This window comes from Barbus barbus, assembly GCF_936440315.1.
Source record: "Barbus barbus genome assembly, chromosome: 43".
Taxonomy (NCBI): domain Eukaryota; kingdom Metazoa; phylum Chordata; class Actinopteri; order Cypriniformes; family Cyprinidae; genus Barbus; species Barbus barbus.
This window is the reverse complement of record NC_136721.1, coordinates 13,452,071-13,479,707: the sequence shown is the minus strand read 5'-3', so window position 1 is coordinate 13,479,707 and position 27,637 is coordinate 13,452,071. Positions and strand designations below refer to the sequence as shown.

Below are 27,637 nucleotides of genomic sequence, written 5' to 3'. Positions count from 1 at the left end.
GTGGAGCATGTTATATTTGAGTGTTAGGCTTAAACAAGGCAGTCTGGAATACATGGACATGGTTAGCTGTTAGCATTCCTATGGCAATGCACCTGGAAGTACCCGCGCTGCTGTCTTTGTTCATAGGTATTCAGTTCTGGACACAATTTTCAAGCCAATTACTTGAGCTGTAAATGTCATGTGACTTGTAACAGCATACTTAAGAGTGCTGCAGCAGTGATGTCAAAACTCAAGATGACTAATTTGCTATGGGCTCCATAGAGAAAGTTTTTTCAATTTATGAGTAAAACAAGGTCCGTGGTAAATGTAAATGCAAAAACACATTTATTTATTTATGTATTTTTAAATCATGTTGTACAACAAATCATCCAAGTATCGTCAATTTATTTTTACCATAGGAAAAACTCTTGGTGAATTAGTCTTCCAAGTTTGGTTGTTATATCTGCTGCACTCTATATAATAAAAATACTAGCAAATTAATTTGTGGTTAATTTTGCATAGCCATCGATGGAAAAGCAGGTTTTGAGTCCTCAGAATGTAGTTATGGCAGGGGCTAGCAGCTAGCTAAAGAAAAATAACTCAAAAACTCAAAAACCCCTGTGTTGAATATTACATACAAATGTATTAAATAAAGCTACTGCAGAATCGAAAATCGAACTGCAGGTGTTATAACAATTTGTAAAAATCTACAACAGATCACCAGAATACTTTATTGCAGTTTATTAATACTTTAATACTTTTTAAATGCTCCAGAGGCATCTGCTGAATGTGACTTTTCTCTAACAGCCCATTTTAACCTTCACGCCACAGTCATTACAAATGTTCAGTCTGTTTTGAAGACTCTCAGGTTATTGAGACACAATAACCAGACTTGGCACTTGCCTCCATCTCCAGTCACTCTCAGTGATAAGTGTGAACAAGTGACACTTCTGCTGGTGCCAAGTTTGGATTCTCAAGTCATTTCGCCTCTGGTTCTGCTAGTCTGAATGAAGGTGATGATCCATCCGGAGTGGCATTAAACATCCCAGACGGACCAAACGGGGTGCTGCTTTTCTGATGAAATGTCACATAGCACCAACATACAATGATAAAGGACAGAGATGCACCTGCATATGAATGATGAGCCCGACAAACTGATTGGCACATGCGTTTCCAAGAGTCAAAACTCTAGGGCGCATCACTTTATTACCATGAGAATCCATTCCAAAATGGGAAACAAATGCTACTCCATTTTATTGAACAAACGACCCCCATTCCCTCCCCCATTTATTTCCATAACCCTGCCATATATATGAGCTTTTATACTGTAAGACACTTAATTACATTAGTTGCACTTTACACCCTCCCAGGAAATGCCAGCATAGGTCTTGCATAATAATGACACTCGTATCTCCCTTCTCAATGGCATACGGCAGCCTCGAACATGTAAACTGACCACCACCGGCTGAAGGTCAGTCAACGTCCATACCTGTATCCGTCCATCGCTAATGTTCAAAATTTATTTATACGGTTACAACGGAGGCGGTGCCATGCACACAAGAATGCTTGTGGGTTTCGCATTAAAATTCAGTCTGGGGGGTGTTTATGTTAAATCCTGTCTAAGCAAGAAAAAACAGCCTTAAGGAATTTAGCATTTCAGAGTAGAGATGGTCAGTCAGAAGTACTGCAGAACACTCCTGCCCTTTAAAAGTAAAAGGCTCCATGGGTCCCTCCAAACCGACATTGAGCACCATGTGATCATGGGACAAACATGAAACGGTCACGCATTACGGTCCCATGCAACTCGCTGTCGCAAGCTTTCGACTCGAATCCATGTTGCGTTTGTTAAAAACATAAAATAAACAAAAAAAAATCCATCTAGCTTACCGTATTTTCTTAAAACCTACAATGATTACTGCATGACACCATACTGGTACGTGTATACAAAAAATGTATTACAGAACATAATTAAATTACACTGTTGAAAATGACACTTATTGATGTGAATGAGTTTAACAGCAGTAGCATTAGTTTTGAATGGTCTTTTCAAGTAAGAAGCAGAGAAAAGAAAATGTAAATAAAAGTCCATTACAGAAAGTATATATTTTCTGAATTGTCTAAAATTATATACATTTTGTCACAAAAAACACGTTTTCCAACTTGGTGCCTATTCCTTAAAAACACCCTTCCAAATTAGTTAATATCTTAATAATAATAATAATAATAATAACAACAACAACAAAAGAATAAGAAACTTAAAATTAAAGAAGGTAATGAAAATAAGGACTTTTTATCTCCTAAATGGGCCCTAGAATAATTATATCGAGATATAATATCAAGAGACTAGGCTTCTTGATAGGGAAAGATTTTCTACAACACTCCCAAAAAGTCCATGGTTTGAAAAACATATTTTCAAACACATCAACGTTGTCTTGCTTAAACATAAAATGAATAATTAACTAAATATGACAAGAAACAAAAAAGAAAACAGAATGATACAAGCACCGAACACTCTGCTTAATTCCAATACATGTAACTGATATTCTTTTTTGTTTGTTTTTTGTTTAGCCGGCGAGAGGATCAGAAATGCGTAGAAAACTGAAGGGTGTGGTTGAAGAGTGGACGGGGCTCCTCTCCTCTGCCGAGCCCCAGTTTATGAGAGCATTAGCACAGTCAGCATGGAGAACATGAGAGTGACGAGAGCGTACGTCACAGAGGAGCAGCCAAGGGTTGCTGAGACCACACATCCCACACCACCACACCAAAAAAAGACACCCGAAGACCACAGGGACAGTGCACAGAAAAAAAACAGAGGCAAAAATGGGGAAAAAATAAAGTTTTGAGTGCGTGTTTGAAAATGCGATGATCCGGTGATGTCCGATTTTACACATGGGGACAGAAAAAGGGAAAGAGGGAGGGAAGGAAAAAACAGGGAAAGAAATTGGGAGAAAGGGAGAGAGAGAAAAAAGAGAGAGAGACAGAGAATAGGTCAAATACAGAAAATTAAGTTTAAAAGGTTAATCAAGATTAGAAAAGAACATCAAAGGAAAGTTCAAGCAAGTTAGTAAAAACCAAAGTAAGAAGGCGGTAGCATATTAAAAGCACAGCAATGACAGCAAGTCGAGAATGAAAGGACAACGATAGTCAAATGATGGGAAGTATAGAATGATAAGGGACACGAAGACATGTACAATCAAGAAACACAGATCAGGCAACTTTCCCGGTATTTTGATCAATCTTACATACCCCCCCCCTTCTTTAAAGGTGAAGTGTGCAATTTCCTCTCTACTAGCATCTCCAAACTGTATTGCAACGTTACAAACAAAAAGTGTAATTGAACTGCAATGGCTCTGTCAAATAAATAGTCCCATCCCAAAGCCAACGGTCATTAATAGCATCACAGAGACAGTGTTTACACTTTTTGGAGAAAGTCATCTACAAGTGGCTTATTTAGAATTGTCTCTACTGCGCAGAGATAGAGAAGGTATTTTAAAATGAAATGTTAAATAAAAAATACAAACTTCAGCTTTAAAGAAGTGCTTCCAGAAAATTGCATTTAAATTAATTATAATTAATTCAGATCAAGAAAAACATTCTACAGTAAATTAGGAAACAAACAGGCTTTCATCTTTCTATGTAGCAAACACCAGGGAAAATGTTGCCCATTCAGACGACAAGGCGAAACAAAGGTTATGATGCAATATGCTGTAATAATGAGTTGAATGACTGAATGAGTTTTCCGATGTTACTTAAACTGCACAAACGTTAACGGCCATTGTATTAGAACAGCTTTTATTTCATGTCAACTGTAGCCGGGGAGATTTGGATTACAGGAAGTAGAGCTTTAGCATTTGTCGCTCGGTCAGGGTTAAGATCAACCCGTTACCCGTACCACGCACGAAAATCCACTGGCTCCCTATTTTAATTCCTGCCAAACTCTCGACGTGTTGACCATCTGCAAGCTGAAGGAATATGTCTTGTGATAATAATAGTGTCCAGACAGTTTTAAGGGTTTCTAACCTGTCTCCTGCACGCTGGTCCGAATATAAGACTCTAGAGAAGTGTGAATCTCTGTCTGAGCAGCTGTTTTTGGACCATCATTTCTAACAGCAGCTGCTCCAGCTGATGCAATGCAGATGTTGGGCTAAAAATAAAGCCGCTTTTTTGAACTCCCACATGTTACACACTGAGGTTAACAACTCTGCAATGTGTAAGTGTGGCGAGATGGGAAAAGGGACAAAGGAAGGCTTTTCTATCAATCTGAACCTGTCTTGCACAAGTGCTCCGAGATCCAAAGCTCCCACTGCTATATGTCTGCTTCCCACTAAGCGGATGAGAAAAAGCAGGTCTCTTGGCCATGCACTGGCAGATGCCTGTTAGGTCCTCGGTAAAGCATTAAACCATTAATCCTGTTGAGGCGTCATCATGCAAAACCAGAGGATGCATCCCCACTGAGAGCGGGCAGATAGTCAGCCCAATTCAATCGGTCTGCCGCAATGAGCCTGAACTGAGCCTCAGTTCAGCCTCGAGAAAGAGACAGAGGAAATAGAGAGAGGGATGATCTAAGGGCCAATTTTTATCAGTGGGGAAGCAGCTCGCAAGAAAACAAAAACACAGCACTGCCAATGGAGCACAGACCAAACGAGCCCGTGTTGGAGGGGGTGGATGGTTTAACGGACCTGCTGTGGCTTTTTGCCTCCCGAGTGCCAAATAGAAAATCTCATCTCTGCTGATATCATCTGCAATCGCTCCGAGACAAGCAATAAAGCCGGCTGCAAGAGTCAGGGGGAGGTTGCCGGAGGGGTCAGGGCTCTGGAGAGGAGCTGAAGATCTCCAGGCCTCACCCGTGGCCACCTCTCACAGACATTTATCACTCTGCACTCTTATTACTCTTAGATTGTGTCAAATCACTCTCTAGAGGGAGGCCAGGCCACAACCTGAATTGACACAAGGGTGGCCGGTGTAATCCACAACAAGACCTGCCAGTAGGATGGGGTTAACAGGGGTTGGGTTGAGGCGGTTGGGCCGTTGGCTGCGCAGGCTAGCAGTGGCTGTGCTTCAGGGTTAGGGGGTGGGCTGTACCTGGGATGGCGGTGGGTTCTGGCAAGGTCCTGAAGGAGAGTTTGCCGGGTTCAGATCGCCCTCGCTGGTTTTCGGCAATGATGTAGACCTCGTACTCTGTGTTCCAGTCCAGACCTCGCAGAACAACGTACTCGCTGCCATTGGGCAGGCGGATTTCCGGCTTCCATTCCTGGCGATTCTTCTATGGATACATGTAGACAGTCTTTAAGCAAGGATGGTATATAAGGGTCAATAACACAATTCTCATTTTCATGTGTTTTTATGTATCGTTTTAATGTATTATGTACTTATGTATTGTAATTTCTTCAAAAATACAAAAAAAAATTCAATTCTCATTGAATCGACACACACCTCTTTTAGGAGTTTCCCTTTCAGATGCAAAATTTATGGGAGGACAGTATTCAAATGAATCACACAATGCAATTTACTAACGTTTAACGCAATTTACTCATCAAATTACTGGTATATATTTACTGGTATCCCATTATTTAATGCCCCAAAAAAAGCATGTCTTAAACTATTTTGTGCCTGTGTCGTAAGTAGATCACCCTTACCTGTTGAGCATGAGGCTCTGCTTATTTGCGACTACGCTACTTTGCGCTGTGCTTGGCATATTGGTTGGTTGATATGTAAATCAGATGTTGCATCTGTGTTCTTTAATTTGCACATTGTCAGTAAATCACCCTGTTTTGGAATTGCGCTCTCGCACTAATTTGCCCTGTTTAGTAAATCTGGCCCTATGTCTCTTAAAATATCACACAATTTGACCATTTTATGACAAACTGGTTCAGGTTATAAAATATCATGTTGTTTCTTTTCCATATATAATTCTGAATTAATTTATGAAAATAAATGTTAATTGTTTTTGTTAGACATTGTCATTTATTATTTATTGAAAATTGTATAAAGATTTTTCAAAATTAAACATGAACACAAATAGTCGATTTTTAAGAACACCACACGTGTTTCAAACTAGATTTTTTTCCTTTTATATGTCAATGACCCATGAACTTCACTACCTCTCCAAAGGCATGTAACTCTTACAACAGCGGTATAAATAATTCAGACGACAGGATGAGTTAAGTATGTTACCTCATGTCCAATCATACTCACAGCTCTGTAGCGCACTAGATAGTGTTTGATGGGAGAGCCCCCATCGTCCTGCTTGATCCAGTGGACCTTCATCTCGTTGCCTGTGGACAGTGGCTTAGCCTCCAGTTTAGGAGGATTAGGTTCCCCTGAGGAGAAAACGGCCAGAAAAAAAACGCTGTTAGCAGACCCCAGCACAGATTTAAAATGTGCCCAAACACATTTCCACAGGTGAACGTCCCCTCATCCTTTAACAGCTGATTTGTAATCCACAAGGTATTTTTTTTTATCTCGGAATATGAACTGCAGAAATAGGTTAGCTAATTAAACTCATGGCTAATTTTAGCTTATAATTAATTTACAGTGTTGACCCAGCTGGGAGAGTTTAAAAGGAAGTAATATAGCAGTCCATGGTCTCTAAACTATGCACAAAAAATGATAAAATTAATGATCAAAGGATGAGATGTAACACTTTATAGCTGAGTCACTTAGCAAAGTCTAAATTCCTCTGTTCTCATTTTTGGCTAAACTGTCGAGACATCTCATCGCAGAGGCTTTCTGGCACCATAATGATGACTTCTGCCTCCCATCCTTCCAAATGTGGAACATTAATGAAAGCGTTTGGCTCTTGTAAAAGTGGAGCTGAGTCGCTTGGGCATGTGGAGGGCTGTAATGAGAGCTGGACCTGTGTTGGTGGCAGTGATGGAGGAAGAGAGCGGCGCTGTAATGCAGTCTCTGGGGGAGCTCATTATCTCGACTTGCCCACTACTTAATGACAGAACTCCCTAAATTATCCTCCATGCTTTGATTGGAGATTCTCAGCCATTACATTTAATAATATCAGCGGGCCGAAGGGGGAGGGATATGCGCATGTGTGGGCGCTTGTTTGGGATGTTAGCTGTCTACCTGTGTCACTAGAGGAGACTGGGAGGAGGCCACAGCGCTCTGCTCCCATTAATCATCATAAATAGCTGCTAGACAAGCGCCCCTATTAGGAACTGATGTGACACTGTGTATATACGCCACCAAATATACATTACATGACAAATGAGATGAAGGTCAAGACAATAGGATATCTGAATGTTTGACCTAAGAAATATAATGAACAAGTTAGATTAGATGTTTGGGATTCAGTTTAGCTCATAAGTTTACATTCTCCTGGCAGAATCCACAAGATATTTATCATTTTACTTTGCAAAGTAACATGGATATATATATATATATATATATATATATATATATATATATACACACATACATACACACACATTTAGGTTTTTTATTATAATATAATATAATATAATATAAGAATAGTACAAAACAGGTCAAAGGTTTGGGGTCATTAAGATTTATTTATTTTTCCCAGAAAGAAATTCATTATTTTAGTCAACAAGGACATACTGATTTAACCAAGAGTATCAATGCTGTTTGTTTGTTTTTTGTCCCCAAAATGCTATGATTATAATGTTACAAAAGAATTTTCAAATTAATGCTGTTCTTTTGAATTTTTGACTATTCTATTCTATATTTTATTTCAAAGTGTGCTGAAAAAATCATGGTTTGCACAATAATATTAAGCAGCTGTCAACATTGATAATAAGAAATGCTTGAAATCAACAAACTAAAACAATTTTAAAAAATATTAAAAGAGAAAGCAGTTATTTTAAACTTCAAATTTTACTATATTCTCGATCAACTAAATGTAGCCTTGGTGAACTTAAATGACATGTTTCAAAAAATCTTACAAACACCAAACTTACAGTAATAATATAATATAATATAATCAATGATAATATAGTCAATGACTTCTTGTAAGCCTTTGAGATGACTGTGAAGGTTTTTAAGATTCTGCAAAGGGTATGCAAAGTATGTAAGCCTGAAAACGTAACCCTATATATGTATATGTTTGTTATGGTCTCATATCCTGATAAATCTCTTTGTAGTCTTCTGTAATTAAGCTTAATTTAAGTTAGAGGCATTTTTGGAAAATTTCAGACCAACAGGCAGTTAGTTTAAGCATGCATGAAAACAGAGGCCTAAGGTGTTTCTTTCGTGATGAATTGAAGCTTGATTAAAGTTTGTAATTGGATGCTGCAATTTAAATGAAGACAAGTTAATTTAAGACAAGCAGTGCAGGAGTGATGGCAGTTAAACAGGTTTTCTGAGATCCAGTCATCAATTCCAGTTAGCTGAAGGATTTCCAGATGCTAAGAATACAAAGAAGGACAGATTAGGGTTACAGAGAGAAAGAGGACAAACATGCGCTACCATGCAGAAGGAGGATTAGATTCAAGGGTCATGGATTATTGTCCCACTCGATCATCACTAATAATAACTGCTATCCTAACTTGACATATTTCAGGAATAGCAGCTGAGAGATGAAAAATGACAGCGACATCTCAAACCAAGTGTGTCATTAAAAATGTTTGGGTAGGAAAAGAGAGAGTAGAAGCGTTTTCTTGAAATATGAGGAAGTGAAGCTCTTCCTCTTTTGCATTCCCACATAGGAGCAGCAGACAGGGACAGTGAGCAGGTACATTTGTGAGACAAAGACGTACAATTAGGACATGCATGAGAGGCTTTGAGTATGCAGACTGAGACTGAAAGAGAACAGAAGTGTGTGTGAATGTGTTCATGCAATAACATAACATCAGTACTGCTGTTAGTCTTTGTAATATGAACATATTTGGCACATACTGCAACTATAAGACAATTTATCATGTAAAGCACATTTCTGATGTGCAAATGAATGAGGGGACGATGATTGATGTTCTTTATACTGATTTGTACGAAAACAAGTGAAAAAGATGTGCCTCTTTTTAACAAATGAGTCTGTGAGATATCATAAATATCTCATTAGTCTTTAAACAACTCTCTTAAAGCAATAATTTACCCAAAAATTAACATTTGTTGAAAATGTACTCGCCCAAGATGAAGATGAGTTTGTTTCTTTATCTGAAAAGATTTGGAGGAATTTTAGATCACTAGCTCACCAATGGATCTTCTGCAATGAATGGGTGCCATCAGAATGAAAGCTGATAAAAAACATCAAAACAATCCACACAAAATCCATAACGAAATTAAAAGCTGCATGTTTGTAATAAATCCATCAAGATGTTTTTAACTTCAAACGGTCGCTTCTGGCAAAAAAAAAAAAGAGTTCTTCCATCCATAATATTGCTTTCTCTGATGGCACCCATTCACTGCAGAGGATCCATTGGTGAGAAAATGAAACTAAATTTCTCAAAATCTGTTCCGATGAATAAACTCATCTACATCTTGGATGGCCTGAAGGTGAGTAAAATCTTAGCAAATTTTCTTTTTAGGGTGAACTATCCCTTTAAGATATTTGGACATTGTCTCAAAAAGTTGCATCATTTATTAAAAGTAGAGTTGGAGAGGGAGGGTAGAAATGTCAGCAGACTAAAATATAGATTGAAAATCAATAAGAAGTTCAACATGCAGAGCACCTAGCAGCATGTGTAGGAGACTATTCTTTGGGATAACTGTCTAGGCAGAGTGGCCGATGGTTTTCAAAATGCCAAATAAAGTAGGGGGTGTGAGATTTCTAAAGGATGAATGGCTCAAAAATGAAATGGCTCATAAATCCTGATGGTACTGGGTGGGTGTTTCCTCTATCTTCCCCTCATTAACTTGTCTGTTCTCACTGTTAATGGGAAGACCAAAAGTAAAAAGAAAAGAAACAAAACAAAACAAAATAAAATCAACAAAAATTACCTTCTGTTCACCAGCGAAGACGACATCATCAGCACCATGCAAGAGTCATATGACAAAGTCACATGATACGCACGCACATGATTGGTGGAAAGGAAAGTGGAAGGGGGGAGGGGTCACATGGAAAATACAAAACATTGAAAAAAATTATACAAACATGGAACGTGTTAAGACCAAAAAGTACAAACAGAAACACAAACAACAAAAAGAAAACAAATTATAAACATAAATACTTCTCTGTAACATTAGATACAGTGTGTATAGATCCATAAAGCAATTCCTGGACAGGTTTTTTATTTTTAAAACACGAACACAAATCAAAGCACTTACGAAAAAATCATCCCTATATCAGCTCTCATCAAGCCCATTTAAACTATGCAGGGTAAGAATAGGGCCCAAATTGCTTTATGAATCCACTTCACCAGCCGTATTTCCTCTGACTGCGAGTGCTACTTTCGATAAGAGGATTCAAATACAGCTCTCTTACACTGTACATTGAATTATAAACGCTTGTGCAGATTGAATAGCATCAATAGGGCTGTAAAACCAACTGAAACAGAGCAGGCCATCCAGAGGCAGAGGAAACTCAGTGATGTTGACCCTACAGATAGAAACCTGCCTCATCTACGGGACATGAAGCTGGACGCTACAGAACGGGCAAATGAGAAGCATTTAGGCAGAGACTGCCTATGTATACAAAGTCCCAAGACAATACTTTGAAATGTTGATCTAGGATTATTCATCAGGATGGAAAACAAAAACTGATTCTAGATCAGCACTTTCAGCCTGAGATGTTTACATATATGAGCCCAGGACTGTAGCTGAGAAGGGTGGAGGAGGATAAAGATGAGGAGCAGCGTTTTCCATCACAACTGAAGGTCTGCAGTCTACAAGTCAAATACTAAGGGCCAGATTTACTAAACAGGGCAAATTAGCGTTAGTGCGCAATTCCATAAAAGTGCCGATGGGAGGGGAAAATTCTGTGGGTGATTTAATAAAAATGCGCAAATTAAAGAACACACATGCAGCCAGATCATTTCCAAAATGACCAGCGCAATCTACCTAGAGCAGCGCAAATTACCATCTGCTTTAAGACTTGCTTTTTTTGGGTGTTAAATAATGGCGCAAATACCAGTCATTTAACGAGCGCAAATGTTAGTAAATTACATTGCGTGATTTATTTGAATACTCTCCTCCCATAAATTTTGCGTCTGAAAGGGAAACTCCTACAAACGCATATTCAATAAGGTCTGGCGCAAAAATAACTGTGTCCACACCAATTCTTCACTGCTCATCTTTAGTAAATCCTGATAGTACTATTTTAATGCCAAAAGATGGTTTACGCTGGCACAAGCTGTTAGTAAATCTGGCCCTAGATGTGATGCCAAATGTACACCTTCAGATACTTAAGTTACATGTAAAAGTGCATAAACTGGTTGGTGCCAATAGCCTTGTTGTGGGCATCATTCTGTTGCGCTACGGGTGTCCTGAGTTCGAATCCCGACTCGAGGACCTTTCCTGATCCTGCACCCTCTCTCCCTTCTACTTTGCTTCCTGTCAGTTCTGATCTGTCCTATTGTAATAATGAAAATGCCAAAAATAAATCTTAAAAAAAAGCATAAATTAAAGCCTCATGGAAGCCGCACTGTATCAAAGCATCTGCTAAAACCGTGAGAAAAAAAAAAACATACAATATTTATTTTAACAATAAAAATGAACTAAATTTGCTTAAAATATGCCTATGGTTCTCTGAAGAGAAATAAAATCAAAATGTTAATCTTCCTTGCAATATACTTTCAAGAATCGTTCTATATGTAGTATAGCTTTCTAAAGAGATCCTAAAGACCTTCTGGCTAAATAAGTTTGCATTCTGAGGCAGATAACTGTACTAATTAAAAAGAACAAATAGGCACATTACACATACAAATAAGCACTAACATTCACATTCACTTTGAACCCATTTGAAATGAGTGTCTGTAAACCAACAGGGTTCCTTATAAACTGTAGCTGTCAAGTAATTTAGAAAGTCTAAAATCTTCATGCTGATTATGACTCATTATCATACAAAAGAACAGATATTTTGTTTGCTTATCTACTCATACAACCCTAAAAACCTAAGCTTTAAAATACACACTATTATATTTAAATTTCTTTGACATCCGAGGAAGTTTTAGTTTGGCACAATCTTAAACCTGCCAGTCAATGTCAACTCAGCAGACAATAGTCAAACAACTGCCTACTTCTAAGATAAAGACCCTGTCACTTCTCTGACTGAATGAGACAGAATAGGTGTCTCTCAAAAGGAACTATCTTTCAATGGAAAACCTTTTCAGACCCTCCCAATTTGCGGTCTGTTTGTCGAGAGATCAGGTGTAATCCGTGCTGTCATGGTAACTCTATTTTCAGACTAACACTTGGTTACGTCTCTCGCAGGATAGAGGGAAGTGAGAGAGCATGTTTTAGTGTTTAGGATCAAAATTTACTTGTTTAGAAACAGACGAAACACACACCTTCATAAGACGTCTGTTGTTAATTTGGTGATTGTACAAGTTTGTAGATTTGAACCATGAGCCCTTGTGCACTTAAACACAGGTTGTTCTATGATGATGGTTCCTGTACTGCAATTCTCTTCGGATAAAAGCATCTGTGCTTGCATCTCCGAGGGATGTCATGCACTCCTAAGAATGCTAATGTTGACAATTTTGCTTAATGTTGTGAAGACGGCTCCATTAGTTTCCACATTCGTGACAGTACGCAACACGTCTCATTAATATCTCAGAGTGCACAATAGGAGAACTGCAAGTGTCATGCTGCTTCTACAACTTTCTGCACATCCAATAGGATAAAAACTGAGCACACATCATGAGTTCATAAACCATTAGCACAAAAAAGCATGTCATATTCCTGTATGTCTACCATGCAGTGTCATGTTAGACAGGTGAGCTGGTCTACAAGCGGATGTTAGTGATGGTTCTCTACGAAGGCTTGATGCCAGTTTCTCACTAACATCTACACGGTCTCTTTTCTCTATCACAGACGTGTGTTGTGGGTCTACTGCGAACGTGTTGACTTCAGAACAATGGTTTAGGTGAGGCGAACAAACGTGTAGCAGGCGGATAAATGGTGGCAAACGACACTGCACACTGTCGGCATACTCACTAAGGTCGGCAGTGGTTGGAGGAATGGAAGTTGGAGTCTCTGAAGACACTGAAAGATGGTGAGAACATGGTGAGATGTGCTTCCGTTGTGCCGTTCTGATTGTAGAGCCACTGCTGCAACAGTTTCATAGCAACTATCTAGTGTACATCACACTGCAACAACATTCAACCAGTCCAGGCAGAAGTGCATGCGACTCAAATGAAAAGTACTTCAGTGTAGAGACACAGACATAAACTATATGGCCAAAAGTATGCAAAGGTGAACACAAAGGGCATTACTGGGATGCCTTTTGAAACATTGCAATGTTTTTATTTAATTAACTGTATTGTATTTAATTAATTTAATAATTTAATGAGAAGTAGTCAATTAAAATTCTTCCAAACAGAATGCCATTTTAAGTGTAAAAAACAGACATCGCGTAATATAATACTTTATAGTATTATAAAGGGGAAGTGGTGTGTGGCCAAGTATGGTGACCCATATTCGGAATTTGTGCTCTGCATTTAACCCATCCAAGTGTACACACAGTAGTGAACATACACCTGGAGCAGACTACATGACTACATGAAGTGGACCATAGCAGATGGAAGGAGCCGCGCAAGAGATGCCGCCGCCGCCACTAGCTCGCCTGGCCCCAGGAGGGGAGCGCGTGCGGCCACCGGACTCCGCCCCTTCCCTGGACCCTTCCCTGACGAACACTACCCTCCTTCACTAGCCCCGCGGCACAGCGAGGACACCAGGTTCCCCATTCCTTTGGACACTTTATTTTCCCTGGACACTTTATTTTTCCCCTTTATTTGTTTAATAAAAACCTCTCCGAGGCTTGACGCCACACCCACGGTGTCTGTCGTTTGCTCCTCCCGCCACAATACAAAAATAAATAAATAAATAAATAGATAAATAATAAAAAGCAGAGCAGAGGAAGGAAAACATGTGTTCTGTGTGAACTAGTCCTAAAACTATATTCCCACACACATTCAGTGTATTGGATTAACAGTTAAACTGCTTGAGTCTGTGCTACTGAACCAAGCAGAGATCTGCAGTATATTAAACTAAGTAATTAATAAAATGTATGAACTTAACCTCATTTTACGTTTCTTGAGAGAGTAACACCACTCCAGCTGAATTCAAGTACCAAGAACATATAAATTACACCATCATTCCAAGTAAGAGAACAACATCCTCTTCTGGATCATGCACAAACAATTTAATGCTTATGACGACTATACTGGGCTCTGAGATGCACATAATAACCTGTATTGAAATGTCATGACTGACCAAGCTGAGTGTGACAGCACAGATGTCTCAAGCCGCAAGGACACCACTCAATTCAAAGTGCGATATTTTCCTGGAAGTGCATTAGTGCTAGTGACTCAGACATCATCACCTTCAATATATCCTCATCTATCTAATCTGAGAGAAGGCTGACTTTCACTGAGCTGAACCTCAGAGCCTTGGAGTTAAACGATAAGTACTTTGAGTGGAAGGTAATGATATGATGTGGGTGAATTATCCCCTGTTTCCTCTTTTAAGCTTAACGCAATTAGATAGACTCGCAGTCTGTTTGTGAGCCGAGTGTCTGATAGATGACAGACTATGTTAGAGTTTCAAAGACTGTTTGACAAAAGAGTGCCGAGCTTCTGTCTTTTTAATCTCTTTCTTTCTGCAGCAGTTGTGAATTTAGATACAGGTCACTCTCTATCCATTAGGCCACGACTGCCCCAATGAAAAGGGAAAGGGAAGTGGTGTGTGGCAAAGTATGGTGACCCATACTCGGAATTTGTGTTCTGCATTTAACTCATCCAAGTGTACACACAGTAGTGAACATACACCCGGAGCAGTGGGCAGCCAATGCTGCGGCACCTGGGGAGCAGTTGGGGGTTCAGTGCCTTGCTCAAGGGTCTCACCTCAGTCGTGGTATTGAGGGTGGAGAGAGTGTTGGTTATTCACTCCCCCACCTACAATCCCTGTCGGACCTGAGACTGTAGGTGTTTTAAGTCCAACTCTCTATCCATTAGGTCATGACCACCCTAAAAAAATGACATATGGCCAAGTATGGTGACCCACACTCGGAATTTGTGCTCTGCATTAATCCCATCCAAAGTGCACACACACACCGTGAACATACACCCGGAGCAGTGGGCAGCCAATGCTGCGGCACCCGGGGAGCAGTTGGGGGTATGGTGCCTTGCTCAAGGGTCTCACCTCAGACGTGGTATTGAGGGTGGAGAGAGTGTTGGTTATTCACTCCCCCATCTACAATCCCTGCCAGACCTGAGGCTCGAACCCACAACCTTCAGGTTACAAGACTGCCACGTGAATAAAATCCAACGTTTTGGCCTGTTCTTCATACAAAGCAATCACACTTTTTCAGAAATCCTTTTTGGAACTTGAAAGCTCCAGTTCATGCACATTCACTATAATTGAACTGAATTAAAAACCCCACCACATTTGCCAAAATTACTCCATTTATGCAGAAGAAAGGATGTCACACAGATTTGGAATGACATGAGGCAGAGTAAAAGATTTTAATTTTTGGGTGAATTATCCCTTTAAAACCGCATTGATAAAAAATGCAGATTTATTTTAGCTTCAAGACAATATTAACAAGCTCAAATATTTCTTCTCTCTAATTTCCAGTGTTTCAACTTGCACACAACTAGTCACTGCAGGCTTATTGATCTCACAAAACACTGCTCTGTTCTTCAATTTGGTCTACTGCTCTGCAGATGAAAAAAATACATGCTAAAATGGAACTGTATTATCCGCTGTGGTCTGATGAAACGCTGTGGGGAAGTTCCATTGTGTAGTGCTTTGTAGATATCACAGAGCAGAGGCCGAGGTTCAAAGCACCCAGAGTGTCTCAGACAGAGAAGAAAATTGCTCTGCGGAATAATATGGATTATCATATCATAAGTGTTTCATGTCAAGGGAAATGAAGGGGGTGTTAATGCCGTTGTAGCGGTGATCACAATTAAAGCACTCCAGAACTCTACCTGAGGACGTGGACCATCTGCTAGGTCGCTGGCCTGTGTCTCTATCTCTGAGAGATGTATTCACCGGCACTGAAACAGAGAAACCACTGAGAACCACCAGATGTGCTAGGCAATAGACCTAGTTTAAACCATCTCTCAGGAGTACTAAATAACTGAGCACAATCTAATGAAGTGCCACGTAAACTGTTTTACGGTCTACTTTCTGTGCCCCATTATGATTGCATTAAGTGTTATTAAAGAGGTTTGGCTGTACAAGTTGGGTTGTATTTGAGTCAATACAGTACAAATTATTTAAAGGGGACCTATTATGCAAAAATCACTTTTAGGTGATTTGAACACAGTTGTACGGCTGCAGTGAGTGAAAACAACCAGACTATAATGTTAAAAATATACTAACTAATTTTTTTTTATAAAACCAATAAATCATGAACAGTCTCTCCAAAAGAGCCGTTTTGATAATAAATATGAATTGTTTGTTCATCATTTGTAAGTCGCTTTGGATAAAAGTGTCTAGTAAAGAATAGAAACAAAAACAAACAAACCCGACAAACAAAACAAAAAGCAAAACATATATTATTAAAAAGATCAAAGAAGTTATCCCAGTGGTACACTTTCCTTTCCTTTTTTTTTAACACTGCAGGTTAAATGCCTGAATTTTCCTTTTGACTTTAGCGTTGGGTTCTGAGTTGACCTCCTTTATTTTTGTATAACCTACAATTTTCAGATCAGAGGCCATTTCCACAGCAGGTCTCCATAGGTACAGTCCCTGCCGCGGTGCTCTCTGATCCTTTGCGTTCTGTGGTGATCACATTCATATCAAAGAAAGGCTATGTCAGTGGAGTCTACGTGCCCTCTGGGAGCAGGGTGACCCGCATACAGGCTAGCAATCAGAAAGCCTGGCACACATTCATGGAAAGAGTTCCTATTTGTCGCTGTGAATATTTTAGCTGTCACCCGAGATGACCTTACTGCAGTGAGGCATTATCCATCAGAAAACTCCCAGAGGTGCCCATCACTCCTGCCTCTATTGCTTACGTGACAGGCCTAGCTAGCTTTGTCATCACTCCATCTCCATACACAATCCCAGCCTCTTCATTCATGCTCATAGCACATAAAATGGAAAGGGAGCTCTCACGCTTTGAATCACTGGTCCCTGCAGCACATACCGCAGTAATGTGAATTATATAGTGCTCTTTTACAATTTCCACAGGCTGTGGGGGCCAGAGGCATGGATCCTTGCTCTTGAGGAGAGAAAGTCTCAGTCTTGCTATTGGCAACAATGTCTTTTGTGTCATTGTCTTCCTCTTCCTCCAGCGCTCTGGGCACTCTATTGGCTGAGACTGCGGGATGGCCTGTGGTCATAAATCTCTGACACGCACCTGAGAGGACTACCGTACATCTTACTTGAAGCTCCATCTACGTCAAACTACGCCATTCACTGCAGATGTGCTGTTGCTTTATAATGGATGGAGTCAATCTGTCATACTTCCCTAACTGTTAAAGAAATAGTTCACTCAAAAGTGAAAATTTTATCATTATTTACTCAACTTCATGTCACTCCAAAGCTGTATGCTTTTATTTTTGTCTGTGGAACCATTTAGAATAATTTCCAACTTCATGTTTTCAATGGCAATACACAGTGACCAGTCTATCAAGCTACAAAGGCACCACAAAAGTGGTCCATATGACTCATAAACTATGTTTCAAGTCGTTTGAAGTCAAACAATAGCTTTTTATATGAGGAACAGAGTGGAATTATGTCATTACTGACCAACAGCATGCTTTGTCAGGCCCTTTCTGACAAAGCATGCTGCACAACTTCTTGTCCAGGCCCTTGTCGTTTCTAGACTGGACTACTGCAATGGTCTTCTGGCTGGTCTGCCATCAAACACAATCAAACCTCTACAAATGATTCAGAATGCAGCGGCACGACTGATCTTCAACGAGCCCAAAAGAGCGCATGTTACACCTCTCTTGATCTCCTTGCACTGGCTACCAGTGGCAGCTCGCATCAAGTTCAAGACACTGATGCTTGCATACAGAACTACCACAGGCTCAGCACCCTCCTACTTCCACTCACTATTACGAACCTACATCCCCTCCAGAAGTCTGAGATCTGCTAGTGAGTGACGCCTTGTGGTACCATCACAGAGAGGCTCAAAATCACTCTCCAGAACATTCGCGTTGACCATTCCTGGCTGGTGGAATAATCTTCCCACCCCTATCCGGAATGCTGGATCCCTGTCAATCTTCAAGCAACAACTGAAAACTCATCTCTTTCGGCAGTATTTGACTTCATCCTAAACTCAAAAAACAAAACAAAAAACACTCTTTCTTTCCTTCCCTCCCTTACTAGCTTGTACTTATTTGAACAATGACTGAGACTTGGTGTTACGAGCACTTCCTCTGTCTGATTGCCTCTTCAAGATGAATCGCTTTTTGTATTCCCCAACTGTAAGTCGCTTTGGATAAAAGCATCTGCCAAATGACTAAATGTAAATGTAAACTCATCAGATATCGCGTTTTAAACTACTTTAACTTTTTTTACACCAGTGGACACCGTAAACTGTCTAAGTATGGAAAAAACCTTCCTTTTGTGTTCCACCTACTGAAAAGAAAACACCAAATCCAGTCTAAGCTCCAAAAAAAGTGCCTAAAACCCATCTAAAATCAGTCAAGAGAGCAGCCTAGAAGACCACTTAAAGACCCGCAAACCAGTTTAGGCTGGTGAAAGCTTTTAAGCAGGGACATTGAGAAAAAAACAGCATAGAGGTTTGGAATGACATGAGGTTGTGAATTGAGAAATGAGAGAATTTTAATTTTTTGGGTGAATTATTGCTGTAACAAGCCATTTCCTGCCCTAGATATAGCAAGACTCATTTTTTTCTGAGATAACAAACAACTTGATTATGATTGTTCATATTAAAAGAGAGAAAAGAAAGCTTGCAAAAACATTCCGCTATTGTTAGGATTACTTCTGAAGTTTCTGAAGAATTGTAACAGAAGAAATTTTCGCTTTGGTTTGAAAGCTCGAAACGAATAAACTGTCACCAGATTTGCGAAGCCATAATTTGACAAGTGTCGATGCCGCCGGTGGTCTCGCTTTGTCATGTACGAATTGATAAATGATCAGTAAGTGTTTGAAGTGCCTGGATCATTGTCCTGCCAATCACCTCTTAAATTCACGCAAGTATAGTTCCAGAGAAAGAGCGGACAATGCCATCAATCTCATCTGAAAACGACCACATCACACTACCATTATGAGATACGGTCTCTGCCTCGCCCATCGCCTCTTTTTTATTCCGCTGTGTAATGATCACGAGAAAGCTTCCACAGCCAAATGATCCCTGTCAGGGATAATGAGAACAATAGAGAGCCACAACAAGAAAATACTGTCAATTAAATTAGCAACAGCTTCATCACAATGTTATTTGCTTTGTGTTGCATAAACAAACAATTGCCATTCTATAGTTCAACTGTTTTAAAATTGCTTTTTTGCAAAGCAATCACCCTCAAACAAACTATAAATTAAACACCAACATTAGCCACTGAGGTTGTGACTATCCTACAAGTGTGAAAAAAATGGCTTGTTTTGAGACTTCAGTGGATTTTATGTGTAGTAGCTACTGTGAATGAAAATGGAGAGATAACTGCAAACTAAAGGGGAAACTACATCTTTTTCACTAAGATGCAAGCATATACGTTTAAATGGTGGCTTTTCATCAACAGACCCCAGGGAGCCTAGACAAATTAGCATTTCAAGCCATGACCTAACACACCTGATTCAATTAATCAAGTGGTAATTGCTCCTTGTAGCATAATTGAGTTGAACCAGGTGCATATTTACTGTAGGTTTTGGATAAAAGGCAATTTTCTCAATTGAGCCTCCAGGACTGGAAGGAAAGAAAATGTACTGGTCTAAACGATCTCACAGCAAACCTTGATCCTTGTTTGAGTAATAGAATGGAATCCCATCTGGAAAGTACAACAACAGATATAATGTGAGTCGCCACAGTTCTTTAAAGCACAGGCTATTCCGAAGAGTTTTAAATTCAGTGAAACCCCTCCAGAATGTTTCACTTAATTTGCGCCAATATTTGAGTCAACTTGAAGCAAAAATATTAATTCTCAATACATTTTTATTTAAAGACCCCATGAAATCTATATCTGAAGTCTATATCTATACGCCTCATAGTTTTTTGTCCAATCAGATGCTCAGTAAATTATAAATAGCATTTATAATTTAAAGTCCAATCACTGTTTGTGACTGTGAAGTAACAGCCTATTGGCTATTCAAAAAAGGATGAGTCCTTTCAACTTCCATCAAACGCAGGAAAGAAAACTGCACTGTATAACCCATTTCATGGAGTCTTTAACTTTCTATTCAAGCTTTTACTATCTTCTCTGAAGGCTTACTAGTAGATTTGGCAGGAGTGTTGCAATGGCTGAAATGGAAGCAAATGGAAAAACAAACAGAAATGCGAAAGAAAGAGAGCAGAGAGATGGAACACTTACTTTTGAAAGGGGAGCCTGATGTCCAGTGGAACAAAACAAGATGGAAAACATGATGAGAACCATAAAAAGCAGTGAATATGAGAACAGGAATGAATAAAATGGAGGCCAATCCCAACTTGCCATTTTGGGGTTCATTTTAAAAAGGTGAGAAAATCACCTTGCTGACTCACATATGGCCAGAATATACTACGTGAATGGCTTGTTAAGTCCCAAAATGGCAAAACTGGGTGACCCAATTAGCTGTTGTGAAATGAGTGCAGGCAAGAGAGCGAATGTGGGGACTGTGAAAACACAGGGTGCTGAAGCAAAGATGAAACATGATAAGAAAAGTAAGATAAGGTTTCATGTCAGCCTGTCTCTGACTTACATCAATGGAGCAATTCACTCCTGCCATGAGCTATTGTACATCCAAAGGAAGAATAAACAAGTCTTGTTTTGTGTTATTTTAGCTTTTTACCAATTTCTGTAAGATTCCCCCAAAGCTTCTGGGTATTCAAATGGAAATCAATCTTATTGCCGTGCGACTCCTTTTTTTTTTTGTAATGTTATTACAAAGTGCTTTTGAATCAACTGAATTGGATCAATAAATTGGATTAATAAAGCGACAAGGAATAAGACTTTTTCTGCAATTTAAACTTTAGCCACTTAATCCCTGAGTGCAGAAGGAAATTGAATAATCAAACTAGAACTTTTCTAATCTGCTTTCTAAGTGGAACATTCTGAGCCAATGGCTTCGTGTGACAAGCAGTAATTAAACCAGTAGATTTGTAGGAATTTTGAAAACTACATTGCGAAGTCGAAATATGGATGATGCTTCATTAATGTGGAGAGCTCCACAACACAGAGTCAATCAAACACTGCAAACCAACCTCAAATTTCACCTCACTTCACTTTCATATAGCTATGGAAGCCTGTTTCCACCTGAGTGTCAAAAATTAGCTTAAAGTAATAAAAAAGTGACATTTAAAGTTCCAATTATGAGTTATAATATTGCAATTTTTAATATATAATTGCAAACTCAAGGTAATTAGTCCTAATTGTGAGATACAAAGTCACAATACATTTATGATATACCTGAATAAAGTTGCAATTATGACAAACTTGCAGTTGTGAGATTGATATTTACTGCTACAAATATGAAAACTAAGTCATAAGTTTATAACATTACAATTAAAACATTCATTTAAAAGTCTGAATTGTGAGATACAAGGCCACAATTATGCGTCAAAATGTGAGCTTTAAAGCCAAAATTGAGATTTAATGTTATAATTATGATAAATAGTCGTAATTATGAGATTATAAATTTACAATTATAAAGAAATTCGCATTTAGAAGATATAAAATGGCAATTTTGATAAAAATGTAGAAATAAAGTCATTATTATTTTAATTTAAGGCAGAAACAGGCTTACATTCATTGCACACCTAATGTGAAATACATGAGAAATACCATCTACACTTATCTTCAAATGATACTGCTGTACAAATGCAAAATATTCCAGCTTCATGAAGATTAGATCTTATCATTGATATTACAATTTCTGAGAGTCTAATCCTGATCTGATTGTGGATATGAGGTTAAAGAGGGTTTCATCATCTACTCTACAGAAGAGTGCCCAATCAACACGGACGACACTTAACAGAGCACACACAGCTCTCAGTAGACACGAGACACAGCTGTTGCCTGGCACATGCTGGCACCGGCAGAAGAGCCGTAAGGACGGGAAGAAGGGCCACATCACTGGGAAGCACTGCTGAGGTGAGAGGCTTCAGTGACAAGATGGCCTTCGGGAAATTGTTTAAACACACAGACACAGACTTCAATGAACATACACATCCACATATACAGTAAATACAGAAGCACACGCAGAGGACAAGCAATGCATCTCCTGGGAGAGAGATCCAGCAGGGTCCAAGGCAGGGATGCATTGTGGGTAGTGAGGTCTGCTGCTGCACTGAGGAGGGGGGGTTGATGGGTAAAGAGAGCGCTAGGGTCATATGATAAAGAGGGACTGAAAGAGAGAAGAAGACAGAAAGAGAGGCACTTACGGACAGGTTGGGTTTTAAAGCTCTCAGGGGGGCTGCTCTCTCCTTCACCCTTGCCGTTGATGGCTGATATCTTGACCTCATACGTGGTCTCTGGCTTCAGCCCAACAATGGTGATCAAGTTGAGACCTGGTTTAGACAGATTTAGAGCTCCAATAAAATATCTGATGTAAAAACATGGAATTAGATGACAAAATATGTCTGGTTTTAACAAAGCATATCCAAACCTTTCAAAAACTGTTATGCATATCCATGGATATAATAAAATTGCACATATTATCACAACACATGACCTTTGGGATTATAGAGAACTAGTCTGTTTGAAACTATTTGTCTTAACAAACAGTTGGATTTAGATATAGTGAGAAAAAATGCATAACTGATTAGTTAAAATATTAAATAAATAAACAAATACAAAAGGGGGAAACAGTGAGTGAAACGTTATGAGTAATAGGTTTCCAATTCTGAGAAAGTCTGCAGGATTTTTGTGGGTAGTACTGTGGGCACAGATTTTGTGTGGGCCTAGTCATCACTCAGATGTTTTCCCAGAAGACCCTGCAAATAATTTTGAGTTTCATGTTTGTAGTAAAATACACTTTAGTTTGATCCAAAAACGATCCTCCAATTAGAGTCATCACTCAGAGGTTTTCCCAGAGGTCCCTATGCAGCATTTCTATTATACAACCATTAGTTTTTGTCATCTAATTTCATTGGACAAGAGTCCTGATATTTCATTGTTGTTCCAGACACCCTACTTTGGGTTCGGTTGAAACTATTTTCTTGTAAAGTAAACAAAATAACTGGCCACCTTTGTCTAAAATGTGAATTATTTTATATGAACTTAAACTAGTAATCAAAAGTTTGGTGTTATGTTTTTTATAGAATAGAAGTACACCAATGCTGCATTTTTTGATAAGCAAGAAGTAACAATATTGTTAAAATCTTCTGTAACATTATAAATGTCTTTGGTAGTATATATACAGAACAGCACTCTTTCTTGTGTGATATTGCTTCAGCAAAATACACATTACTTCAATGTTTGTTTGCGGTTTATCACCATGTTTTCATTTAGGTTATAAATATGATATGCTGTTTTCCATCATATCAAACAATCTTACAATTGAATTTAAAATGATTTCAAATTTGGGTAATTCACCTTAAATGCTAAAAAGAACCAGTTCCAACCTACATCAATCACCAGTCATACATCAATAATGACCAATGTGCTGTTCCTGATTTTTTGTACTCGTTCAATCTGGTACCTTCTGTTCGAGTCTGCTGCATGACTATCATACGCCAATCTAATGCATTAGAGACTGACTGACAAAAGGTTGAGTGATCAAAAAGCCATTGGCTGAGCAGAGGTTTGTGTGTGTAGGTGGCTGGTAGACTGCTTCGTGAAAGGCTGCATTTTTGTGTGTGAGGCTTGTTCTGACGCATGTCCCAAGGAGGTCTGGCAGAGCGAGCAGGCTGTCAGCAGTGAGCAAACTGACATCTCTCCCCCCGCCACCCCGGGAGACAGACAGTACCCACAGACAAACAGAGCACATGTCAGGCTGTGACAACTGCTCAGAGAACTCTTATTTAGCATTCAAGTGAACACTGTCCCTCTTCTACATTTGTGCATTCTATTTTTGGTCAACTTTTTGGTCATCGCATTTCATGCTTGCCAAGCAATATCGCCAATGAAAGAGTTTTTATGGCAGCGGGGAAGGTTATTTTGCCACAATTTGAAATGGCTAGAAGCTGTGGAAAGTGTTTAGTTGTTATATTGACTACGGGAGGGTGGCTCTATGTGCGTCATAGACACTGCTGTTTACTTCTTAAAGTGTAATACAGCATCTTAACTAGGCGAGAAGAAACAAAGTGACAAGCAATAAAAGGTCTTCAGTGTTAATCAAAATTTCTGTCCTAACCAGCTGCAACGGTGACAAGCAACACTACATGTTGTCAGTTGCACACAATGAAACCTCACTGCACCAAAATTCAGCTCCTCATGTATGCTAAACGTCAAACATGGACAAACCGCAGAGACTGACTGTGGCATTTAAGAAACATCTGCTATCAAATGACAAAACTATGGAAGCAAATTTCTGCCTGAGAGTGAAGTTAATTTGTATCTTTATATCTCACACTTGCAATTTTTTCTTGATTACAAATTTAATGTAATTGCAGCTTTATCATAAACTTATATGCCATAATATGACTTTATATCTCGCAATTACGACTGTTACTCATAATTGTGACTTTACATACCATAATATAACTTTATATCTCACAAATGTGACTTTATACGTTGGAATTGTGAATTTATATTGTACAGTGTGACTTCATATCTCACAATGTGCTTATTTCTTATTTATAACTTTCTTTTTTATTTTTTTACTCTGAGGCGGAAACAAGCTTCGGTACAATTTCCTCAAGGAAAACCATAAAAGGGCCATCTGGAATACACTACGCAGTGTGTTCCAAGTGCAAGAAAGTGTGCAAACACACACTGTTCTGATTGGCTGTGGTTTTATATTTTTGCTTTCAGCAGATACAGAAAAATTGCTTGTCGCTGGAATCTTGCCACATCACGTCTGCTTTAGGACAGTGTTTTTAAAAACAGTTGCACTTAAACAATATAACTCAGTTAAAATCCTTGCTCTAATACAATCATCTGAGAATCTGTGGTCATTTCAGTATAAAACAATGCTATGAAAACAAGAGCTTGACCTTCACACAAATGAGGAAAAGCTTTTATAGCCTCCCAAAAGCCTCATGTATCTTGTTTTCTCTCTTCATTGCTTCCAGTTCTGAATAAATGTTATTACAGTGTGTGTGTGTGTTGGATACTTACCATCCTCTACTTCATACTCTCTGTCAGTCCAGTCTTGGCCTGCTATCCTCCATTCAGCCTTGTACTTGAGGATAGGCACTCCTCCACTGGAGGCAGGCTCATCAAACTCCACCATTGCTGTGCTGGAATACGGCTCCACACGCTCGATAGAGGGGGCCGAAGGCACATCTAGAGAACACACACACACGTACTTATAAGCACACACTGGAAGATAACTGGCGTACTGCTCCGCACACAAATGCAGGGCACCACAAAAATGTGAGTGAGGCAATAGACAAACTGAAACAATGAAAAATTATTATGGGCTTGGGGAATGGTTCACCAAGGGAACTGTTATTGCGGTGGCCAGTACAGTTTTCCCTGAAGCACGAGTAAAATATCTTTCAGGCAAACCAAGATATTGTTTAAACTGGTCATATCACAAGGAATCAAATTTTCCTTGAACTTCTGAGATGAAAGAGTTTGATGTGCTATGAAAACATACTGTAACTTTCAGAAAAAAAGCAATCTCTAGGAACAAAGCTGCAAAAATGGCTTGTTCCAACCTTCAGGTATCAGACAGATAAATCAATAGGAAAATTACTGTTTTCAAACAAGTTTCAAACACTCTTCCAAACAGTCTGCCGATCTGTCTGGTGCCACTAGAGGCACCGAAATTCCACATTCTACTTCTATGAGGGAAGTTTGATGAGGAAACGTCTATGAGGGAAGTTTGCCAAAACATGAGCTGGCCCTGAGCGTATCTACCATTTGTATATCCTCCTGAGGGACCCCAAAATTAGAAACACGAATCTGATATTTATTTGTGTCCACCTTCCTGATCATTTAAGTCCTTATTAAGATCTTAACATTTCATTTCATTGTGGATTGTCTCATAATCCTGTTAGAATGTAATGAAGGCTTTGCAAAGAAGCTCTTTTCGATGGATGAGTCATATATAGACTGTATTGAATGCAAACAGCAAACCCACAGCACATATCTTCTCATTTCCCATGTAAAACGTGTTTTTCTAAAAGTCTTAAAGGCACAGTAGCAAAAAATAAACCTTCTGTTCAATGCTACAAGTCAGAACTGTGATAAAAATTTTATTTTTGTTACAAAAAGGTTTACAACAACATAACTCATCCTCGGGGGGAAAATAAATTTATATATATATATATATATATATATATATAAAATTACCCGCCTCCCCTCACGCACTTACTCAGTAAAACTCGCTTTTAAAGAAATGAGACTTTATTGCACAATAACAAGTGTGGTGGCTCTAAAGCCTGTGAGGTAGAAAACGGGCGTCACTCCTGCACCGCCTCATCGCATTGAGACTAAATAATCACCTCACTGCCTTCCACACCATTTCGCATCTGCTCCACTTTACAGAGCACCAAAAATATCAGAGGCAGCGTCGCATTTAACCATCGAATCTGCAGCCTGAAAATTATACCCTGCTGTTTTTATTACCCAAGAGACTCAGCCTAAAAAATACGAGCGCAGGCTCTGATCTGGAGCTAAAACATCTCTGTCTGGGGGAGATTTACCTTTCGCATACCTGGTGGATTATGAATTGGTACCAAGGGGGATTTTTGAAGTGTTTTTTCTGTGTTAAGACACCATTTGTGAGAAAGGATGTGGGAGTAGCTAATTAGAACCTTTGAATGACAATTTGTGCTTGATTCATGTTCACTATAAATGTAAAGTATTTGCTATTTTTGTACACCATTCTCTAAACATTCACAAACCTGCTTGAACCAAAATGAATTCCTTTGACTCTGTGCCGATGACATTTGTTGCTGTACAGTTGTAACTGCCAAAGTCGTTCTGGGAGTCCGGAGTGACCTGTCAGAGAAAAAAAAAAAAAATCCACGTCAAGGCACCGCCTCTCTTCTGACCTAGCTAGCATGACATAGACATTAGCTGGTTAAGGGAAGCTCATTGCCATGGCAATGACAGTGACCTCCTATTCTGCACCGCTGGCATTCACCTCGCTCAATAATTATTGAATGACAGAGAGAGAGAGAAAGAATGGAAGTGTACTGTCTCCATTAGCTCCAACAGCTTAGTAAAATGTGCCATGGGAATAGGGACAGTGACAGAGAACATTTTAAGCTTCACAGAACAATCAAAAACAACCTTTCATGCAGTGCTGAACCACATATTTAAAGCCCCTTCACTGAGAACCATGAGACAAAGCCCCGCCC

The 27,637-nt window shown here is 39.2% G+C and overlaps 1 protein-coding gene across 2 annotated transcripts in view; it reads right to left on the bottom strand.

The window, feature by feature from the left end:
- Positions 1 to 27,637, bottom strand: part of ncam1a (neural cell adhesion molecule 1a) — a 222,069-nt gene that overhangs the window by 12,913 nt on the left and 181,519 nt on the right. Inside the window, exons 11-16 of one of the 2 annotated variants that reach the window (XM_079405266.1) lie at positions 27,179 to 27,275; positions 25,443 to 25,610; positions 22,604 to 22,729; positions 6,175 to 6,299; positions 5,062 to 5,242; positions 1,140 to 2,712 (exon numbers count right to left, since the gene is read on the bottom strand). In XM_079405266.1, coding sequence (XP_079261392.1) covers positions 2,633 to 2,712; positions 5,062 to 5,242; positions 6,175 to 6,299; positions 22,604 to 22,729; positions 25,443 to 25,610; positions 27,179 to 27,275 — 777 coding nt within the window. In that variant the 3' untranslated portion in view covers positions 1,140 to 2,632. Of the gene's footprint in view, positions 1 to 1,139; positions 2,713 to 5,061; positions 5,243 to 6,174; positions 6,300 to 22,603; positions 22,730 to 25,442; positions 25,611 to 27,178; positions 27,276 to 27,637 lie in introns of those variants that run through there. The other variant, XM_079405265.1, reaches the window with a different exon arrangement.